The following is a 19,534-nucleotide window of genomic DNA, read 5'->3' as shown; positions in this document are numbered from 1 at the left end:
AGAAATTATATAATCCATACACGTATTGATTACAATGATATTGTATCGACCTGATTCTCCAAGATAAATATTTTGTTAGTCACTTAACTAATCATTAGTGGTTGATGTAAGCGACATCTACTAATTCGGTCAAGGACTGTAACCAAGCCTAGAAATTTCGGCGTGGTCCATGCGTAGACTTCCACGGTAAGTACATACAGTTTAATGTCTCAACCATGGCACCATGGATGGCAGATAGTTGTGCATTGACATTCTGTGCAGTGAAATGTGAATACGATGATGACATGTACATATTTCGAAAATTGTGATTTGTTCAAACGTGTCCGTTTTGAAACTAACACGCTTAACTTGATATTCAAGTATCGCACAGGGACAACATGTTTGACCTACTCTGTGCTTTGCCAGGTATTTTGTCATACTTTGTACGGGTTGTTAAGTCAAGTGGCAATATCAGTCAAACCATATTGCATTGCTGGTGGCGTACTAGCTTTGTTTAGTTGGCCTATGCAGAATGTAATACTTCCATTTGTATTTTTTTTATCTCATCAGGCAGAAGAGCTACAGATAAGCTAATGCAAAGATAGAAGACGAAATTATATACGAAAAGGACAACAACTCGCTGCTCCATCTTAAATGCATCCATTGATAAACAGAATAAACTGTTTTGAATTTTGTATTCTAGATTTTAGCTCAAATGTCTAAAGGACATTTGATTCAGATATCGCTCAATAAAAAGTGATTTGATATTTTACCAGTCACTGTCTCCGGGTACTTCTAAATGAGATAAAATGGTGTTTGTGCAAAGGGCCTGTGGTTCAATACATGGCATCTTAATAGAGTAAAAAAATCTATAAGGCCTCAAGGTAGCCATCTTGTAAATTGTTCAAAAGTACCCTTTTCTCCGTATCAGCATTATGGTTGACTCCTAATAAAACCAAAGTACTGATAACATAATTTTTATAGAGAACTTAATGTTCAAGACTGTTCAAAATGGATTTTGTTTGAAATAAATGCCGTCTTTAAAATTCTACTTGATATTGGTTAAATACATCTGCAAGTCAACACAATCCAAGTTTCCGCCCAAATCATAATGTGATACCACCCGCTATACATTTTCTTTGTTATTAAGGATTGGTTGATTGATTGTTTAAAGCCGCATTCAGCAATATTCCAGTTATATGGCAGCGGTCTGTAAATAATCGAGTGTGGACCATGCAATCCAGTGGTCAACAGCATGAGCATCGATCTACGCAATTGGGATACAATGACATGTGTTAATCAAGTCAGCGAGCCTGACCACCCAATCCTGTTAGTCGCCTTTTACAACAAGCATGTGTTGCTGAGGACCAATTCTGACCTACACGGGTCTGTTATTAGGAAGCGTGACCATCAAGCTCAACATTTACTGTAAACGTATTATATATCGCGCAGGTTTTATTTTCGCACAAAATATTTTACCGTGAAAATGTATACACAGTGAATAAACCTTTCATTCATTCGCCTCTGAGTTGTTACCATAACACATCAAGTTTGAAGACAGAGATCTACGGGAATTTTAAAATGATGACTGATAGTAGCTTAATGAATCATACTTAACTGTCGCTGTAATGGATTTCCCAAATCATGTCCCGACATGTATTTTGACCAATCGTAGTGACATGGTTTGATACCATCGTCAGAATTCGAACTCGGAACATAAGACTGATGTGTTTTTCATCTTTTTATAATAGTATACTAGTACAATTACGATATCTCACTTCCTAAGTACTTAATACTTCCGTGAGTAAACATATTACTATATATATCGCGCAGGTAGGGATTTCCTGTGAGTAAGCAAAACACACCACCTGACAGGTTAAGCTACTCTGGTTGTTTTCATTGCTATTAGTGGTGGCTTTTGAGACAGCTGGCAGTTCCGGCAATTACTGATTACGCGGTGTAGTCTAAACTGTCAATTCCACGATATTTGCACCAAGCTAAAAAAAAAGTGCAGTTACAGTATTTAATATCATTTACATATTTTTAGCTCACCTGACGAAAAAGTCAAGTGATGCACAAGCTTTTATTGCAATAGAGATTTTGATTATCAGTTGGAAAGACTTGACTGGTCTCCACCATTTTGTGTGAAGGAAATGCAAGCAGTGTGATAGGTGGAATCTGATTGGTCAGTAGAAGGGACACAAACTGGACGTAACTTAAAATAGGGCCAATAAAAAAAAAATGTGGGTTCCGGTTACACCTCTTTAAAGTTTAGGGTAGGTAGGTAGTATTTAAAAAAAAAATTTTTTACATATTTTTCTAGAAGTAAAGCACAAACTAATAACACATTTATCAATGTGTAATTGTTTATTCAATCAAGCTTGCGGCCATCATATCAACTTTCTCTATCAGAATGACCGATGTCTGTCGGTGCTGGGGAAAAAGCAATGGTATCGGAAGGCTTATTTTATTCATTCTGCTAAAAAAAATAGGGTCGGTCAGGTAATCAGAACCACAACATTTTTTTTTTAGGCCTAGCCACAAGTGGCCAAACTCTCCAGCCACAAAATTCCAGTATACTTTTTGCAAGAGTGGAAATGGGACTTTAACAGTTAACTCCCTTGCAGTGGGAAGTGGTTACCACCAGTGATGCCTAGATTTTGTTCACAAGGTTCAAATCCATTTTTTCAATTTTGCTGCCATGACGGACATCATGGACACATGTAATGACATTTTTTTTCCAGATAATCATTACGATGAAATTTGGTATAAGTAATTTAAAAAGTAGGCGTCAGTGTTCATTTTCAAAACAGTTTTGACATGGTTTTAATTCCCATCAGTATTTAGTTTGGGTTCTGTTTGGATTTGGTTAATTTCATGTTATTGCAAAGCGTTAAGAAAGACATTTTAATCCTTAGCTTTAGTAATTTAACGTTATTACATTGTATAGTCCGTTTGGCTCAAAAGCGGACCTATGAATTGCAATCTAACTCAAAAACTAATAAACATATAATACTCAATGAAACGCTGATCATAATCAAAACATCACACAAACTCTGTGATTTGTTTGCAGAATTTATGTCCTAAAATTAAAAAAGTTGTTTAACAAACTATCATTAAAATATTGACACATTTCACTATTTGTTACGAGGGAGGAGTGCAGAGAAAGGGACAGCCAGAAGTTAGAGAAGCACGTGCACAAGTGCCGACAAAGTTATTGATTCGTGAACCTGTACTGTACCGTCTCCATCCTTTTTCGCACACCTGGCTGTCCCTTTCTTTCCACTCCTCCCTCGTAACAAATAGTGAACTGTGTTCATATTTTAATGATAGTTTGTTAAACAACTTTTTTATTTTTAGGACATAAATTCTGCAGAAACCTCACAGAGTTGGTGTGATGTTTTGATTACAAAATCGTCACATAAAGGTTTTAGTTTTGTTTTCAAATTCTCCTTTGCGTGCAATGAAGTGTTTATGCATAAAATATTTGAATATCAATGGTGACTGCAACTTTTGGTAAGTTTCTGCTTTTGATGGCCTTTTATGGTATGAACTTTATATACATTTATACTAAGAACTATATATACAGGTGAGCTACAGTCCCTGGGGCTATTACATTAACTTCCCTACCAACCATTAACAACTAGTGTGAAATGACTATTATTGCCCCTGCCGCAATGCGGAACGGGGGACTATGTATTCAGCGGCGTCTGTCTGTATGTCCCGATTCTCAATATCTCATGAACTGTTGTACCCAATGTCTTCAAATTTGGTGACGGACTACATTGGGGGATTACGCAGACACCAGTCGATTGGGGTGACCTTGACCTTATTTCCAAGGTCACCACGCCACTTTGAACACTTTACAAACTCTTGTTAACATGATATCTCATGCACTGTTGTACCCAATATCTTCAAATTTGGTGACAGTCTACATTGGGGGATTACACAGACACCAGTCGATTGGGGTGACCTTCACCTTATTTTCAAGGTCACCAAGACACTTTGAACACTTTACAAACTCTTGTTAAGGCGATATCTCATGAACTGTTGTACCCAATATCTTCAAATTTGGTGACAGCCACCTGTTGTTTTTGAAACAAGGTATGGTTGATACTAACTTATGTTATTTTTCAGGTAGTTACCAAAATGACGATGCCAGCAGACCAGGTTAAACTCCTGCGGGAGTTCACACAGTTGTGCAAAGTTAACTCCGACATCCTCCATTTACCGGAACTAGCTTTCTACAGAGACTGGCTTTCAAGGTACATAGTCACACAGTTTCCAATAGTGTTGGGAATTGGTTGAAATCTCACAATTGATGATTGCTTCATTACCAACGAACAATCATCGAAAAAAATTGGTTAGCGTCATTTTTCAGATTTTCCTATCCAGGTTGTTATTGCAGATATGTATAACATGATTGCAACTTGCTACTTTAAAGTGATGACTAATATATCATGAACATAAACTTCCTTGAGTCTTAGAGAAACATTCAGTCATGGCTTTTCAGTTAGTGAAGTGAGTTTTCTAAGAATTAAACACGTTTTCAGGCCCTGACAACTTCTAAGATATGTTCCATTGTCAAGTTTTTCAAAGACTTAAACAGTAGTTCCAAAATCGTTTATGTTCGATTATGAGAAATTGTGATCGATTGCTTGGTCGTTTGGTCACTGCGACCAATCTTGGATTATTTCATTTAATCGGAACACCACTAGTTTCCAAATAATCGCATTGAGAAAGCTTCATGATTATGAAGATGTTGTGTCATACTCAAATGCCCTTCAATATGAAAATTGTCAATACTATAATATAGAACACAGGGATGGAAATGCAATTTTTTAGAAGGGTGCCTTGGGGCACAAGACAGATAAATTAGTTATACCTTTGTGAAATTAGTGTGCCCATCCCTTTTGGTGATCAAGACTTGAATCGTCCTAGCAACTGTGTTATGTCTACTTGTTTAATACTTCAGTAAACATCATGTAACCCTGTAGACTTGAGAGCAGGATTTCCTGAACAGTATCAAGACTGCAAGAATAGTTCAGCTTCATTCGTCACGGACCCTGAAACTAACCCACAAACAATGTTATCATTCAAAACAGGATTTCCTGTCATGGGCTCTGAAATTCAAAATGGCCATGCCCATGTTAAGCTGTGAGATTGAGTGTACCCAAAAAATATTTTCATGGGGTGCAAAAATTGGTTTTCAATCATTTGAATTGGTCACATTTATTGCATTCAGAAATGAATCACTTATTTGCATAAGTTTAGGTGTGCTGCCAAGGCACTGTAAAAATATTTCATTCGTGCCATTTTAATTTTTACCATGCCATGGCATACACATCAAGCACAGAGGGCGGTTGGGTAGCCTAGTGGTTAAAGCATTCGCTTGTCACATGGGTACAATGTGTGAAGCCCACTTCTGGTGTCCCCCGCCATGATATTGCTTGAATATTGCTAAAAACGGCGTTAACAAAACTCACTCACTCAAATCAAGCACTATTTCGATCACTGGAACACATAGTCCAGGTAAAACTTAGTCAATAGTAATAGCTGAATGAGCACTGACAAGCCATGGCACTTGTTTATATTCATGGTCTACATAATATGTAACAGTAACCCACTTTCACAGAAACGACAATGTTGTTTTGTTGACAAAATCAGTCTGTCAGTGCTAATATTAGGATGCAGATAACATAAATATTAAAGTCTGCTTCAGTAAAACAAGTGGTTGACAGTGTGAGCAACTACCCTATCATCACTATTTGGTTCTTAGATAAGTAGTATAATTTTATGTCGATCGCCCCAGTGGTGTAGGTGGTTGGAGCATCCGCCCAGAGAGCTGGTTCGATCCCTGACTGCGTCATACCAAAAGATGTTAAAATATGGTACTTGTTGGTCCCTGCCTGGCGCTCGGAATTAATGTGTACAACAAGGACTGGTCGGCTCGGAGCCTGTATAATGTGCCTGAGTGGGGTATTCATGCTTCACTGCGGCATGGTATCTCAGTGGGCTAGCACTATAAAACCAGCTTCAGTCTGGGCTAGTACAAGCAGCCGCACCTGCACATACACACGCATGCACGTCGTCATATGAGCGAAATATTCTCCAGTGCAACATTGAACCCAATTTCACCTTGCCTATTTTATGTTGCTTGTAGTTTCTCTCACAATCCTTGAATCCTATTTTATCCCTTCCTCTATGAAGCTATTGACTTAATGAAGCAAGACCTACTATTTGTCCTTATCCTGACTCATGATTATTGCTTATCTCCCTTCTCCTTCGACGGTCAAGTGGAAACCTTGAATCCTATTCAAATTCACTGAAGCGTCTGTACAATCACTCACCTCGAGTTACCTCCTTTATTCCCGTCAAAACTGGTCCCACGTGACCTGAGACTAGCTCTTATCACTCTCTCCTTCATCGCCCTCGCCGACGGTCAGGCGGTCCTTACGGGTCCTATTTGCGGCAGATATCCTTTCATTTCGGCCTTATATCTTAAATTGTGGCCGCAGATTGTATTTAGATCCATATTAGTTGTATCCATATGTATATTATTATGTAAAATTCTACTAAAGTGACATATTTTCACTTCGTTGCAGGTGAGGTGTTGTTCAATGGTGGCATGTCAGCAATGCAGGTTGGGGCTATCTGCGTTCAATCCACATCCTGTTTGCTCCTCTTGTTGCCTTCATACTTGTTCTTTTGATTCACGGTGCCAATATTGCATTAATTTATCAACACAATTATTTACTAAATATTTATCAGCCTGCTTACGCAGGACTATAGATAAACAACATTGTGTAAACAAGTCAGCGGTAAGGGGTAGTTCTCTTACAACTGGTACTAAAATGTCACAACACAATAAGGAGAATTTCCCAGGGATTTCTCCCATTTCTGTCATGCTTTCAGCAACAGCTACGCAGTCTACTTCCAAGAGAAATTCACCTCCGACAGAGAAGACTGAAGAAACGATCGTCCTAGATTGTCTGCAAAATCTACAACTATGAGATCTACATTGTCTATATCTACTAGATCATCAGATACACCTATGACATTTGAGAATGCCATATCTGACTATAAAACCAGCTTCATCCTGGGCTAGTACAAGCATCCGCACCTACACATACACACGCATGCACGCTCGTCATATGAGCGAAATATTCTCCAGTGCAACATTGAACCCAATTTCACCTTGCCTATTTTATGTTGCTTGTAGTTTCTCTCACAATCCTTGAATAATATTTTATCCCTTCCTCTATGAAGCTATTGACTTAATGAAGCAAGACCTACTATTTGTCCTTATCCTGACTCATGATTATTGCTTATCTCCCTTCTCCTTCGACGGTCAAGTGGAAACCTTGAATCCTATTCAAATTCACTGAAGCGTCCCATACAATCACATATTTACCTCCCCTTATTCCTCACTTCAAACCGGGTCCCACGTGACCTGAGACTAGCTCTTATCACTCTCTCCTTCATCATCCTCGCCGACGGTCGGGCGGTCCTTACGGGTCCTATTTGCGGCAGATATCCTTTCATTTCGGTCTTATATCTTAAATTGTGGCGCGAGATTGTATTTAGATCCATATTAGTTGTATCCATATGTATATTATAATGTAAAATTCTACTGAAGTGACATATTTTCACTTCGTTGCAGGTAAGGTGTTGTTCAATGGTGGCATGTCAGCAATGCAGGTTGAGGCTATCTGTGTTCAATCCACATCCTGTTTGCTCCTCTTGTTGCCTTCATACTTGTTCTTTTGATTCACGGTGCCAATATTGCATTAATTTATCAACACAATTATTTACTAAATATTTATCAGCCTGCTTACGCAGGACTATAGATAAACAACATTGTGTAAACAAGTCAGCGGTAAGGGGTAGTTCTCTTACAACTGGTACTAAAATGTCACAACACAATAAGGAGAATTTCCCAGGGATTTCTCCCATTTCTGTCACGCTTTCAGCAACAGCTACGCAGTCTACTTCCAAGAGAAATTCACCTCCGACAGAGAAGACTGAAGAAACGATCGTCTAGATTGTCTGCAAAATCTACAACTACTGAGATCTACATCGTCTATATCTACTAGATCATCAGATACACCTATGACATTTGAGAATGCCATATCTCGACTCGACAGATCACCACCGGTTTTAGAACCGCAGATCATCTTGACTTCATCTCAGACTACATCTACTAGTAGTAGTACTCCTAGAGAGTTAGTGAACTCAGGTTCGCAACAACATACGTCAAAATCATCATCGTCGTCGAGGAAGAAACATTCATCCCAGCGTAGATCATCAAATACTACAGGGTTTTGCGAACCCTCCCAGCACATCATCAGGGGTTACAAACCCTTCTACGACATCAGGGTTCGCGAACCCTTCTACAGACAATCAGAATAGATCGTCTCAAACATCACAGACTACGTCTACTGATCATTTAACTTCTAAGAGAACTACCAAAAGCACGTCAAATCAGACAACTGTTGCACTACAAACAGAAAGAGATTTTTCATCAATCGGATGGAGGGTTCGTGCAGATGGAGGGTTCGCAAACCCTCAACAACAGAGAGTTTCAACGCATCAGCAGAGAGATATAAATCAACCTTTCGCGAACCTGACTGGTTCAACGAATACACCGGTAGATCAGGATTTTGTAGCCAGTATTACACGCCAAGTAGTTTGGGCTATGCAACAACGTTCATCATCAGATAATCAACAGACGATTACACAGGCTACAAATGAGAGTACTCAGGAGGAGACACCCACTTCAGAAACGAGTTTACAAGAATCGGGAGGAATCTACAATATATCCTGATGCAGAAGTATTATCTTGGATAACAGATGGGTTACCAATTGCTTCACCAACACACAACGAGAATTCATCAGAGACTTATCGTATTATAGATGAGAATCTTGAGACATTAACTATACCACCTATTAAACCTATCTCACAGGTTTCATCAGACCTCAAGTTAGCATTTGCGAATGCTACCAGACATCAAGGTCAACATACACCATCATTTAATGCAAGGAAATTTCCACTACATAGTATGGAACAATTCTTCAGGGCACCAGAGATTGACGACAACTATTATCTCATCAATGAATCTAAATCACACAACTACAAAGTAGAAGACAGGAAGCTGGCCAACTTAGCACGACAATTTAATAAGCATGAGCATTCTCTTTCTACTAGCCAGATCTAGAGCCATAAATGAGGTTCTAATCAACAACTTCCAGAATCCGACAACAGAAACAGAAAGGATGATATTGTCAGCGTTGGTCTTACAAAAGAAGGATCAGGAATTTATGTCTGATCATTTGGCATCAACATCAGCAGGACTAACCCTACTTCGTTGTCAAGGATTACTCGCATCTTGCAATTGGCCAGATTTTCATATTAAGGCTTCTACGACAACCATGGGCTGCGTCCACTTTATTTGATGGAAGTATAAGATCGACATCACGGGAAGTATGTCAGGACAACAGAGATCAGATGCTCATCAGATCTATGCAGACGATGAATAACATGTATCGACAATCGTCACGAAGAGGACAATTTCGTTCAAAGTTCCCAGGCATACAAAAGGCCAGAGAAAAGAGAGCTACCGGAGCTCGAGGAGGCAAAACAACTAATTTTCGTCGTCCATATGACAACTCAAGAGGATGATCCGAGAGGTTGCTCATCAGGATCCTCCCGTTCAACACACTAATGAAAATCAGTTTCGGACCGACTGGATCGTCCCTCCTCCAGTCGTTCCAGTGAAGCCCACATCAGTGGGGGGACATCTAGATCTGTACTGGAAAAATTGGGAAATACTACAAGACAACTTTGTGGTACAAGTCTTACGTGAAGGCTACAGAATTCAACTCAAGGCGAGACCACCTCTCACCATTATACCACAAATACATCATTATTCAGACCAACAATGTATCAAGCTATCAGACGCCATCAACTCACTACTGACAAAGAATGCAGTAGAGATTATAGAAGAAAACAGTCTCACACCAGGATTTTATTCCCCGATATTTCTAGTACCCAAAAAGAACTCCACAGAGAAGTTCCGTCTCATATACAATATGAAACGATTCAACCTAGACTTTCTACTGAAACCACAGAAGTTCAAGATGCTTCATCTACCTCAACTGAGACACTTAATAAGACCCAACGATTATCTAGCCAGCATAGATTTACAGGATGCGTACCTACACATCCCCATTCATCCAGAATCAAGGAAATACCTACGATTCCTATATCAAGGGAAGCACTATCAATGGAAAGTACTCCCCTTTGGAATTTCATTGCCTCGTGGCTATTTACACCAAACCAATTGTATGCTTCTACATCAGAGAAAGGTTTGCAATGCCTTTTATCTGGACGACGGCATTCAGGCACATCAGTCAGCAACTCAACTCAAACATCAGTTAGAATTGACAATTCAATTACTAACTCAACTAGGATGGTTAGTCAACAGGAGGAAATCAGAACTATATCCGTCCACAGGAATTACAATTCCTGGGAATCAGGTTTCTCACCAGAGAAAATCGAATTGTACTCCCACAGGTACGATGGGAGAATATACAGAAATGTCTACACAATCGCCTTGAACGATCCTCTTCTGATAAGAGAGTGGCAGAGATTATTGGGCCTCCTTATGTCAGCTCAATCCCTAACTTCGCAGAGGAAGGTTACAACTATGTCCCAGGGCTCCAGATAATTTTTGAACACCAGGAGTATGTACTCCATATTTTTCAATATAGGAGTACTCAAAACCTTAAGCCTACATTTAGAGTATTGAATGGAATTTAATGGCGCACCAGTAATCTTGTGTTTCGCTTCATATATGCACCACAACATTGCTTGTCTTGTGTAAACAGGTCAATAAACAATAAAACAACACTCTTTCAGATAAATACGCCTGTCAATGATTCTAAGACCGTTACCATTGCCGCAGCCCCACCGTATCGCGGCAAATTTTTATCCGTACATACTGGCCCTTATATGGAGCCCTGTGTCCAATTCAGCTTTCTTACCACATCTGAAAAATCTACAACCCATAAGCATTCCTCAACACTTGAAGGAATACCTAATGTGGTGGACAAACAAGTTGAACGTTTGCAACGGAACTTATTTGAAAGAGCCGGTATACAGACTACATCTGTATGTAGACGCATCCCTACAAGGATGGGGAGCGCACTTCAACGACAAAGTCGCCTCAGGAGTTTGGTCACCAATTGAAAAGAAATTACACATAAATCAACTAGAACTCAAGGCAGTTATAGAGGCAATTCAACATTGGGCGCATGTACTCAGGAATCAAGTTCTCATGATACACACAGACAACTTAACAGTAGCGTTTTATATAAACCTACAAGGATCAACAAAGTCAGCGCCTCTACTAAGACTAACATTTCAACTATTCAAGGTAGTAGACAACCTCAATCTGTGGATAAGAGCTTGTCACATTCCGGGAGCGAAAAACGTCCTAGCAGACGCCTTATCCAGACCGATGAGACCATCACCTACGGAATGGAAATTACACCCGGAAGCATTTCTACTGATAACGAGAGAACACGGTTGCCCTCTCATAGACCTCTTTGCAACACGATTCAATCATCAGATTGTAACGTTTGTCTCGCTAGTACCAGATCCACAAGCATGGGCGACAGACGCCCTCACCATATTATGAGAAGGTCTAAATGCGTACGCATTTCCTCCACCGATACTACTACCACAAGTTCTACACAAGATTGCTCAGACCAAAATCCTACAACTGATTTTGGTCGCTCCTTACTGGCCAGCGAGAACATGGTTTCCAGACCTAATAAGCTTATTAGGGGAGCCAATACTAAAACTTCCAGATTGGCCAAACCTACTGATTCATCCTCACACAAAACAACTGCACGGCAATCCAACAAATCTCAGACTCCACGTTTGGAGCGTATCACGCACTGTTTGAAGAAAAGGGGTTATTCCACGAGAGCTGCTAAGGCAGTTACACTGGCCTTAAGACATTCAACCCATAATCTGTATGATGATAAATGGAGGAATTTTGATCAATTTGCTACAAGCAAACGATTCACGGCAGCGGAAGCAACACATCTGCAAGTAGCAGAATATCTCTGCCATCTCATATCAACATTTGAAAGGATCAACACTTTCAACATTCTTAGCAGCAATAAGTTCGGTGATTACCATGAACTCGGGAGTTAAACTCACCAAAGTTCCTGAACTAGTAGCATTATTGAGATCGTTTAAACTAGAGGATCATCAACGGAAATTTAGAGCTCCAGCATGAGACCTCAAGTTAGTGCTACAACATCTCACAAGTGAGGATTATGAGCCTTTACAAGACGCAACTTTCTCACTCAAAAAACGATATTTCTCCTTGCTTTAGCTACAGCAGCTAGAATGTTGGAAATACATGCTCTTGACTTCACACGAACGAGGTTCGACACAGGAGGGCATGCAGCAATCCATGTAGGACTGAGATGGGATTTCATAGCAAAGAATCAACTTCCTGGTCAACCAGATCGTCAATTTCATGTACCAGCACTGTTGTCAGTCCTTGGACATCAAGACAGAGGGGATTTATACTTATGTCCAGTAAGAGCTTTAAGAATCTACTTACAACGAACTACGACAAGAAGGAGAAAGTTTAAACGTCTCTTCATCCCATTATCAACTGCTACATCGATTGAGGTCTCACGAACCACAATATCCTTTTGGATTAGAGCAGTTATTTTGAGAGCCTACAAAACAGCAGGATTACTGCCACCTACAGCATGCAATCCACACGAAATAAGAGCATTAGCATCAACACTCGCACTACATGGGAATTGCTCGTTATCATCGATCATGGAAGGCTGTTTTTGGAGGTCTGACACGGTGTTTGCTAATCACTATCTACGAGAGATTGCGACAGAGGATGTATCAGGCATTCACCAGTTCGGACCACTAGTAGTGGCTCAACAACTCACAAATCCAACCAGACATTGAGAACTCACCCAAATCACGTTGACTTGAAGACGCTTAGGCAGCTGTCCCATTGCCACCAGTGGAGAGTCCATGTCCACCTGTCTTACTTGAGAAGTCAGTGCATGAGTGATATAAACCTTGTTAAGTAATAGTCCTTACTTAACTTATGGGTTGCGATACCAGTTTCGGTAATAGTCCTTACCTTAACATATGGATCGTTTGGAATATCTAAAATACTAGATTATCTAAAACCACGCAAATCTATAAGATTTACTTCTCTTAATCAATTAAGAGTAGGTGGTCCCCCTATATGACAAATTCACAAGGGAAGGCAACAACAGGATTTTACAGGGGGTAAGCGTTCGGACTATATATAGACAGCCACAGTGAATCCCGTTAGGTGGCTGACCCACCACCTATTCCGTCGGATTTCATAAGCAATAATCATGAGTCAGGATAAGGAAAAATATGTAATTTTTATGATAAAATTATTATTTTTATACTTATCCTGACTCATGAGGTAAGCCCTCCCAGACCGTCCCCACTCTCAGCATTACGGTTCTTCACTGTAAGTCACAATGCAGGCATATTACGGAGAGAGTGATAAGAGCTAGTCTCGGGTCACGTGGGACCGGTTTTGGCGGGAATAAGGGAGGTAACTCGGGGTGAGTGATTGTACGGAGCTTCAGTGAATTTGAATAGGATTCAAGGTTACCACTTGACCATCGAAGGAGAAGGGAGATAAGCAATAATCATGAGTCAGGATAAGTATCAAAATAATAATTTTATCATAAAAATTACATTATTAAGATATTGCAAAATATACTGATTGTTTGTTCATCAATATTTTCAGCATGGGAGCCACTATTCCTCCACTCAAGGAAACACCTAAGACTGAACCTCCTCCAAAAGCTGAGGTGAGGTTTTACTTCAGCATTGCATCGTAAATAAATGTATTGTGTTATGATGTCATTTGTTGAGAGACACATCCTTCTCATATTCATTACAAAGCATTTTATTTCTCCAGTCTTTTATGATAATTACACTTCACCTATTTGCAACTGAAGAATATATTTGAATTAAATTTGAATTGAATTTGAATAAGGAAATGGATGAAAATAGCCACCCAATCAATATGTGGGCCATTTTAGCTGAGATTCATCAAGTGCATCAAAACAATTGCTGGTCCTCATTGGCTGCTGTCCTGGTCCAGGTTATTCATGGATCACCAGGGGCGGTGGGGTAGACTAGTGGTTAAAGCGTTCACTCGTCTTGCCAAAAACCTGGGTTCGATTCCCCCTGTGGGTACAATGTGTGAAGCCCATTTCAGGTGTCCCTGCCGTGATATTGCTGGAATATTGCTGAAAGCGGCATAACACCAAACTCACTCACTCACTCACTCACTCACTCACTCACTCACTCACTCACTCACTCACTCACTCACTCACTCACTCACTCACTCACTCACTCACTCACTCACTCACTCACTCACTCACTCACTCATAGATCACCATGGCAAACTATGTGACCTGTTTCTCACCATCTTTTTCAGTTGGGTTTAGTTTTATCATACTGATATGTGTATAGTGTTATAAGATGAGCCTTATAGGGCAGAGTCATGTTTTGTTTTTGCACTAGTCTCTCAATTTGGATTAATTTTCTCTTTATAATACAGAGTGGTGTTATGTTTCAGCCTACTCCTGAACCAAAGATGGAAGAAGAGGCGGAACCAGAAGAGGAAGACGTTGAGAGTGATGTTGGTAATGAAGGAGTCTTGTTTTACATTAAATAAATCACAAGCACTCATACGAGTGGCAATTCAAAATGTTCAGAAAGATTTTTAACAAGTATTGGATAATGGCAACATGTATTTGTCTTGAGGACAAAAAACATTAAAGATGTATAGAGTTCTGCCCTTTGTTGATGCCAGGACGTGCAGATCTGTGGGACTGTCACCACCCATTCAATGCATGGGGGGGGGTCTCTAGATCCATTGCTATGGTAGAACGAGTAATAAGGTGACTGTAAGTTATGACTCAACCCAAGTATTGGTACACCCTTTAACATCTGGTGATATTTCCAAGAATGTGATGAATCATGGATGTAGCCATTATTTATTTCCCCTGACCATCTTTTTTAGAATTCTTGCACCCCTAATGTAATATTATCAATTATCTATGTATCTCTTGCCATCTTCAACAGAATTGTTACACCCCTAATCATTCTTTAATATTCTCCATTATATTTTTATTGTTGTTACACTCCTAAATATTTTGTGATATTCCTCAGAACTTGACGAGTCTGGTGTGGTAAAAGATGAAGATGGCGAGCTTCCAGAATATGCTGATGAGAACACAGAAGTAACAGAAGAAATGATTGATATAGCAAACGATAGACGCAATGAGGCCATGGACGCTGCAAATGATGGTAGGTCCCTATTGATTGGTTGAATTTTGAATATTTGGAGGGGAGTTGTCATGAAACTGAATGAGCAATGTATGCATTTATCTCCCCTTGCTGACACATGTATTCTGAATATAATGTATACCTAATGAGGTTGGATATACAAAATTTTGAATATGAATAAGTTGTTGATGAAACATGTTGATTGTGGGGAATGGTTTGAGAGAGCCTTGGATTTAAGTTTATAGATAGTCAGTTGTGACATAACCATGGTGAAGCTCGTAGGTTGAGTCTTTGTTTATGATTGTATTGGACCAGTTTTCTATATTAAGGCTGCTTGTTGTGGTTGAAGCTGTTGTTGCCAACATTTGCTTACTGTAGTCAAATATTGGAAAATAAACAGCAGAAAGTTTAAATGTATTTTAGTTACTAAATTGTGTTACTTTCATTTTCCATGTCTACTTTAATGAATACATAGTAAGCTTTATTTTGTAGATATTTTCCACATATATGAAAAAACAAATATCATGCAAGCAGTGCTTGAAGTGTTTTCAACGCAAGTCTCATATTTTCATGTATTACAGAATCATGTTTATGTATACATATATATATCAATAATTTGTATCATTACGAACCTAAGTGTGTTTCCTAGGTGCAAAGTGATATTCACGTGATATTCGTGCAGTGTTTCCCAAGCGTTGTTCTTTATGACATTGACATCTGTGACATCTAATACACATTTGACTATGCCATCGACGATTAATGTTTGTGTAACAAGACTTTTCCTGATCAGGCAGAGTGGAGGCCTTCCCTGATCTACGCATCCCTCTGCCTCCAATTCGCAAGAGTTACACAATCGCTGAGAAGATCTCAACTGTCATGTGGTTCCGAAGTAATGGAAGAAATTTATCATTGACGGAGCGGAAATTTGGGAATTTCACGGAAAAGCCTTCGGACTTGGGACAAGGAATATGACAGATTGTTAGAACATTCAGCCAATAACAAGATGATGAGAAGAAAGATCGGTAGTGGTGCAGAACCAAGATCTCATAAGCTGGATAACGAAGTGTTTAATTGGTTTTTAGCTATGAAAAATGCAGGAACTCTAATAAATAACTGCATGCTAATGAATCAAGCTCGGCAGGTTGCTCGGAGTTTGAACATAGATAACTTTCAAGGTAGCTATGGCTGGCTACGACGGTGGAAGATGAGGTTTAATGTTGATGGTTCTGAATATGTGAAAGATCGAAGAAGGAAGAATTGTCCTTCCAGTACAGCCATTGTTACTGGCAATGGGGTTGATGCTGGAATATTTACGAACGCAACAACCAAGGGAGAGAATCCTATGTTTCCTGGCATTAGATTCGAAAATTGTGAGACAGTTGAAACTGACCCTCTTCATTATTACAGAGGTCATTGTGTGACTTCTTTTCCATCTGTGAACAAGTCCGAAAGATATTTTGATAGTGACTGTACTTTGAATAATTCTCACATAAAAAATTCAGCAGAAAATAAGTTTGATAAGTCTCTACTCATGGAGGACCACAATCCTATTACGAATCTAGTTTTTCAAAATGAAGATCATATACCTGATTCAGCGTCTGGTTTGTCACAGGACCTTATCCATGAAATATACAATCGTAAAGTACCAAGATATGTGATCATCAAATCCGAGCCCGAATTATTTTCTTCTGAATCAACTGAAAGCCAGGATGAAATATTAAAGAATAGACTACGTCATGATTTTAAACAGTGTTCCCGAGTTTACAGTGAAATGATTTGAAACAAAAGGAGAGTCCCCACTTGTTTAGCGGAAGAAAATCTCTGTATTGTGAAGATGTGCTGCTTTATATTTCCAAGCCTCCAGGATCCGCTTGTCAGCATTACAAACCTCAGTGTCAGTTATTCCAAATATGAATGTTGACAAAAGAATCGTCAAGAGAGTGGTGAAGATTGGACAATGAGAGACATATTGCATGTGAAGAACTAGTCTGTGTCTCCCTTCGCAAATGGAGACGATAACGGTAGGTGTGATAAATTGTTTATTTTGTAAAAGTAGTAGTTATCTTTTTGTCCATAGGTGATTATGATGAATCTGACAAAGTATATTAGTGCATCGAATGAATTCCAGTATTCTGGCTTCTGGATAACATGACATCTATGAAGAGTAAAGCTTCAACAATATTAAATGGTATGGTTGCGTAATAATGAGTTACTGTTTTTTAGACATTGTAACTTGTAAACAGAATAGAAGGTCCATTATACATATGAAGATCCAGGTTAGGATTGATCTTCAGCAACCCATGCTTGTCGCAAGAGGCAGCTTACAGGATCGTTGACTTCGTTGACACATGTCATCGTATCCCCTATGGGCAATAAAGGATTATCTTATCTTATCCTACTTGCGTAAATTGATGCACATGCTGTTGAACACTGGATTGTCTGGTCCAGACTAGATTATTTACAGACCGCTGTCATATGGCTGGAATATTGCTGAGTGCGGCATTAAACAATAAACCAAGCAACCGCTGTTGTGTGCTTGCAAGAGTTATCTCCCTTTACGTTTTTGCATGCATGCATCATTGCATGTATCATTGAACAGTAAGTTGTTGCTATTTCTCGGCATAACAATCAATATTTTTAGGACATACTTATTACAGACACGACGATTGCATCATAATTTGTACACTTTTACAAAAGTGTTTAGTGTGTTCAGGCAAAATCATTATATTTTATTGTTTTTGTTCTCTTGCAAACATAAGGCAATTTGATTGCCCATCCTATAAGGTACAAACATTTGCTGTTTAGAGTTTCACATGCCTTAGGCACATCAGAAACCCATCATCATGGTTTGAATTTTGGTGCATCTGAATTATATTTCTTGGTTTGTCTGCACTAACCTCATGCTCGTGACCCGTGAAATTCCGGGTTGAAATTGATCTACAGCAATCTATGCTTGACATAAGAGGCGACTAACAGGATCAGGGGGTCAGGCTCGCTGACTTGGTTGACATACGTCATTATATACCAATTTTGTAGAATGATGCTTATGCTGTTGATCACTGGATTGTCTGGTCCAGATTCGATTATTTACAGACCACTGCCATATAGCTTGAATATTGCTGAGTGCAGCATAAAACTAAACTAACTCACTCACTCAATCGTTGGATTCACTGAAGTTGTGACTGTCTATGATCTGAAGCTGACATGTCAGAATATAACTGGAATACTGTTTTAAGTGATGTGAAACCACTCACTCACTTGTCAAAATTTTGATGTGTGATAGACAGATAGATAGACAGATTTCATGATGGTATGTATGTAAGATTCATTTGTCAGTAGCACATGCACAGCTAATCTCGTTTTGTTCCAGGATTCTCTGATTGTGGCTGTTGAAGAACTTGAAAGGTGAAGACTGAAGAGCCACAAGTCCAGATATTTATATTGATTGCTTAGTGTCAAGGAACATTCTGCAGTGGTTAATCATGTTGATGTACATGTATTGCTGGTGCTTGTATTGGTGATTTTGCTAGAATTCTTCCAATAGCTGCGTAACAGTGGCTTCACACGGGCAAATAGCGTCAGACACCTGAAGTTTGCAAATGTATGTTTTCACACGACAAATATGTGTTGTTACTTACTTCCTCTCCTCACCTGATACCTTGCAGATTTAAGTTAAAATTGGGGGAAACGTTTGCAGTATCTGATTGAGCAACATATGTTTGACGATACCTTATCAATTTTACTCGCCATGACTAAGTTCAAACACGTGTGGCGGTGGGTAGCCGAGTGGTTAAAGCGTCCGCTCGTCACGCCGAAGACCCGGGTTCGAATCCCCACATGGGCCCAATGTGTGAAGCCCATTTCTCGTGTCCCCTGCCGTGATTTTGCTGAAATATTGCTAAAAGCGGCGTAAAACCATACTCACTCGCTCAAAAACGCTTAAGTGGTAATATATTGCCTAAATATTGATGAGAGTAGTAACCAATACCTTACTTCAAACACACTAATTATTGCCTTAAATATTGGCGAGAGTAGTAACCAAGCACTTTTTTGCCAACAATTTGACAAGCTTCACAAGGTGTTTTGGAAACCGTTTTCACAGTGTTCCATAAATCAATAAACTTTTGGTTTCAAAGCCACTTCACACTGATTCTCATC

General features: G+C 39.4%; 1 protein-coding gene across 4 annotated transcripts in view; it reads left to right on the top strand.

Annotated features, from left to right (window-relative positions):
• The first annotated feature begins 108 nt into the window (after window positions 1-108).
• LOC124278659 (hsc70-interacting protein-like) overlaps window positions 109-19,534 on the top strand; it is a 73,067-nt gene continuing 53,641 nt past the window's right edge. For 2 of the 4 annotated variants that reach the window (XM_046714596.1, XM_046714665.1), the window contains exons 1-4: window positions 4,121-4,244; window positions 13,824-13,887; window positions 14,664-14,730; window positions 15,260-15,397. In XM_046714596.1, coding sequence (XP_046570552.1) covers window positions 4,129-4,244; window positions 13,824-13,887; window positions 14,664-14,730; window positions 15,260-15,397 — 385 coding nt within the window. In that variant the 5' untranslated portion in view covers window positions 4,121-4,128. Of the gene's footprint in view, window positions 187-4,116; window positions 4,245-13,823; window positions 13,888-14,663; window positions 14,731-15,259; window positions 15,398-19,534 lie in introns of those variants that run through there. The other 2 variants (XM_046714464.1, XM_046714528.1) reach the window with 2 other exon arrangements.

This window comes from Haliotis rubra, unplaced genomic scaffold (assembly GCF_003918875.1).
Source record: "Haliotis rubra isolate DU_JTF1 unplaced genomic scaffold, ASM391887v1 Scf1, whole genome shotgun sequence".
Lineage (NCBI taxonomy): Eukaryota > Metazoa > Mollusca > Gastropoda > Lepetellida > Haliotidae > Haliotis > Haliotis rubra.
This window is presented reverse-complemented; position numbering and strand designations above follow the sequence as displayed.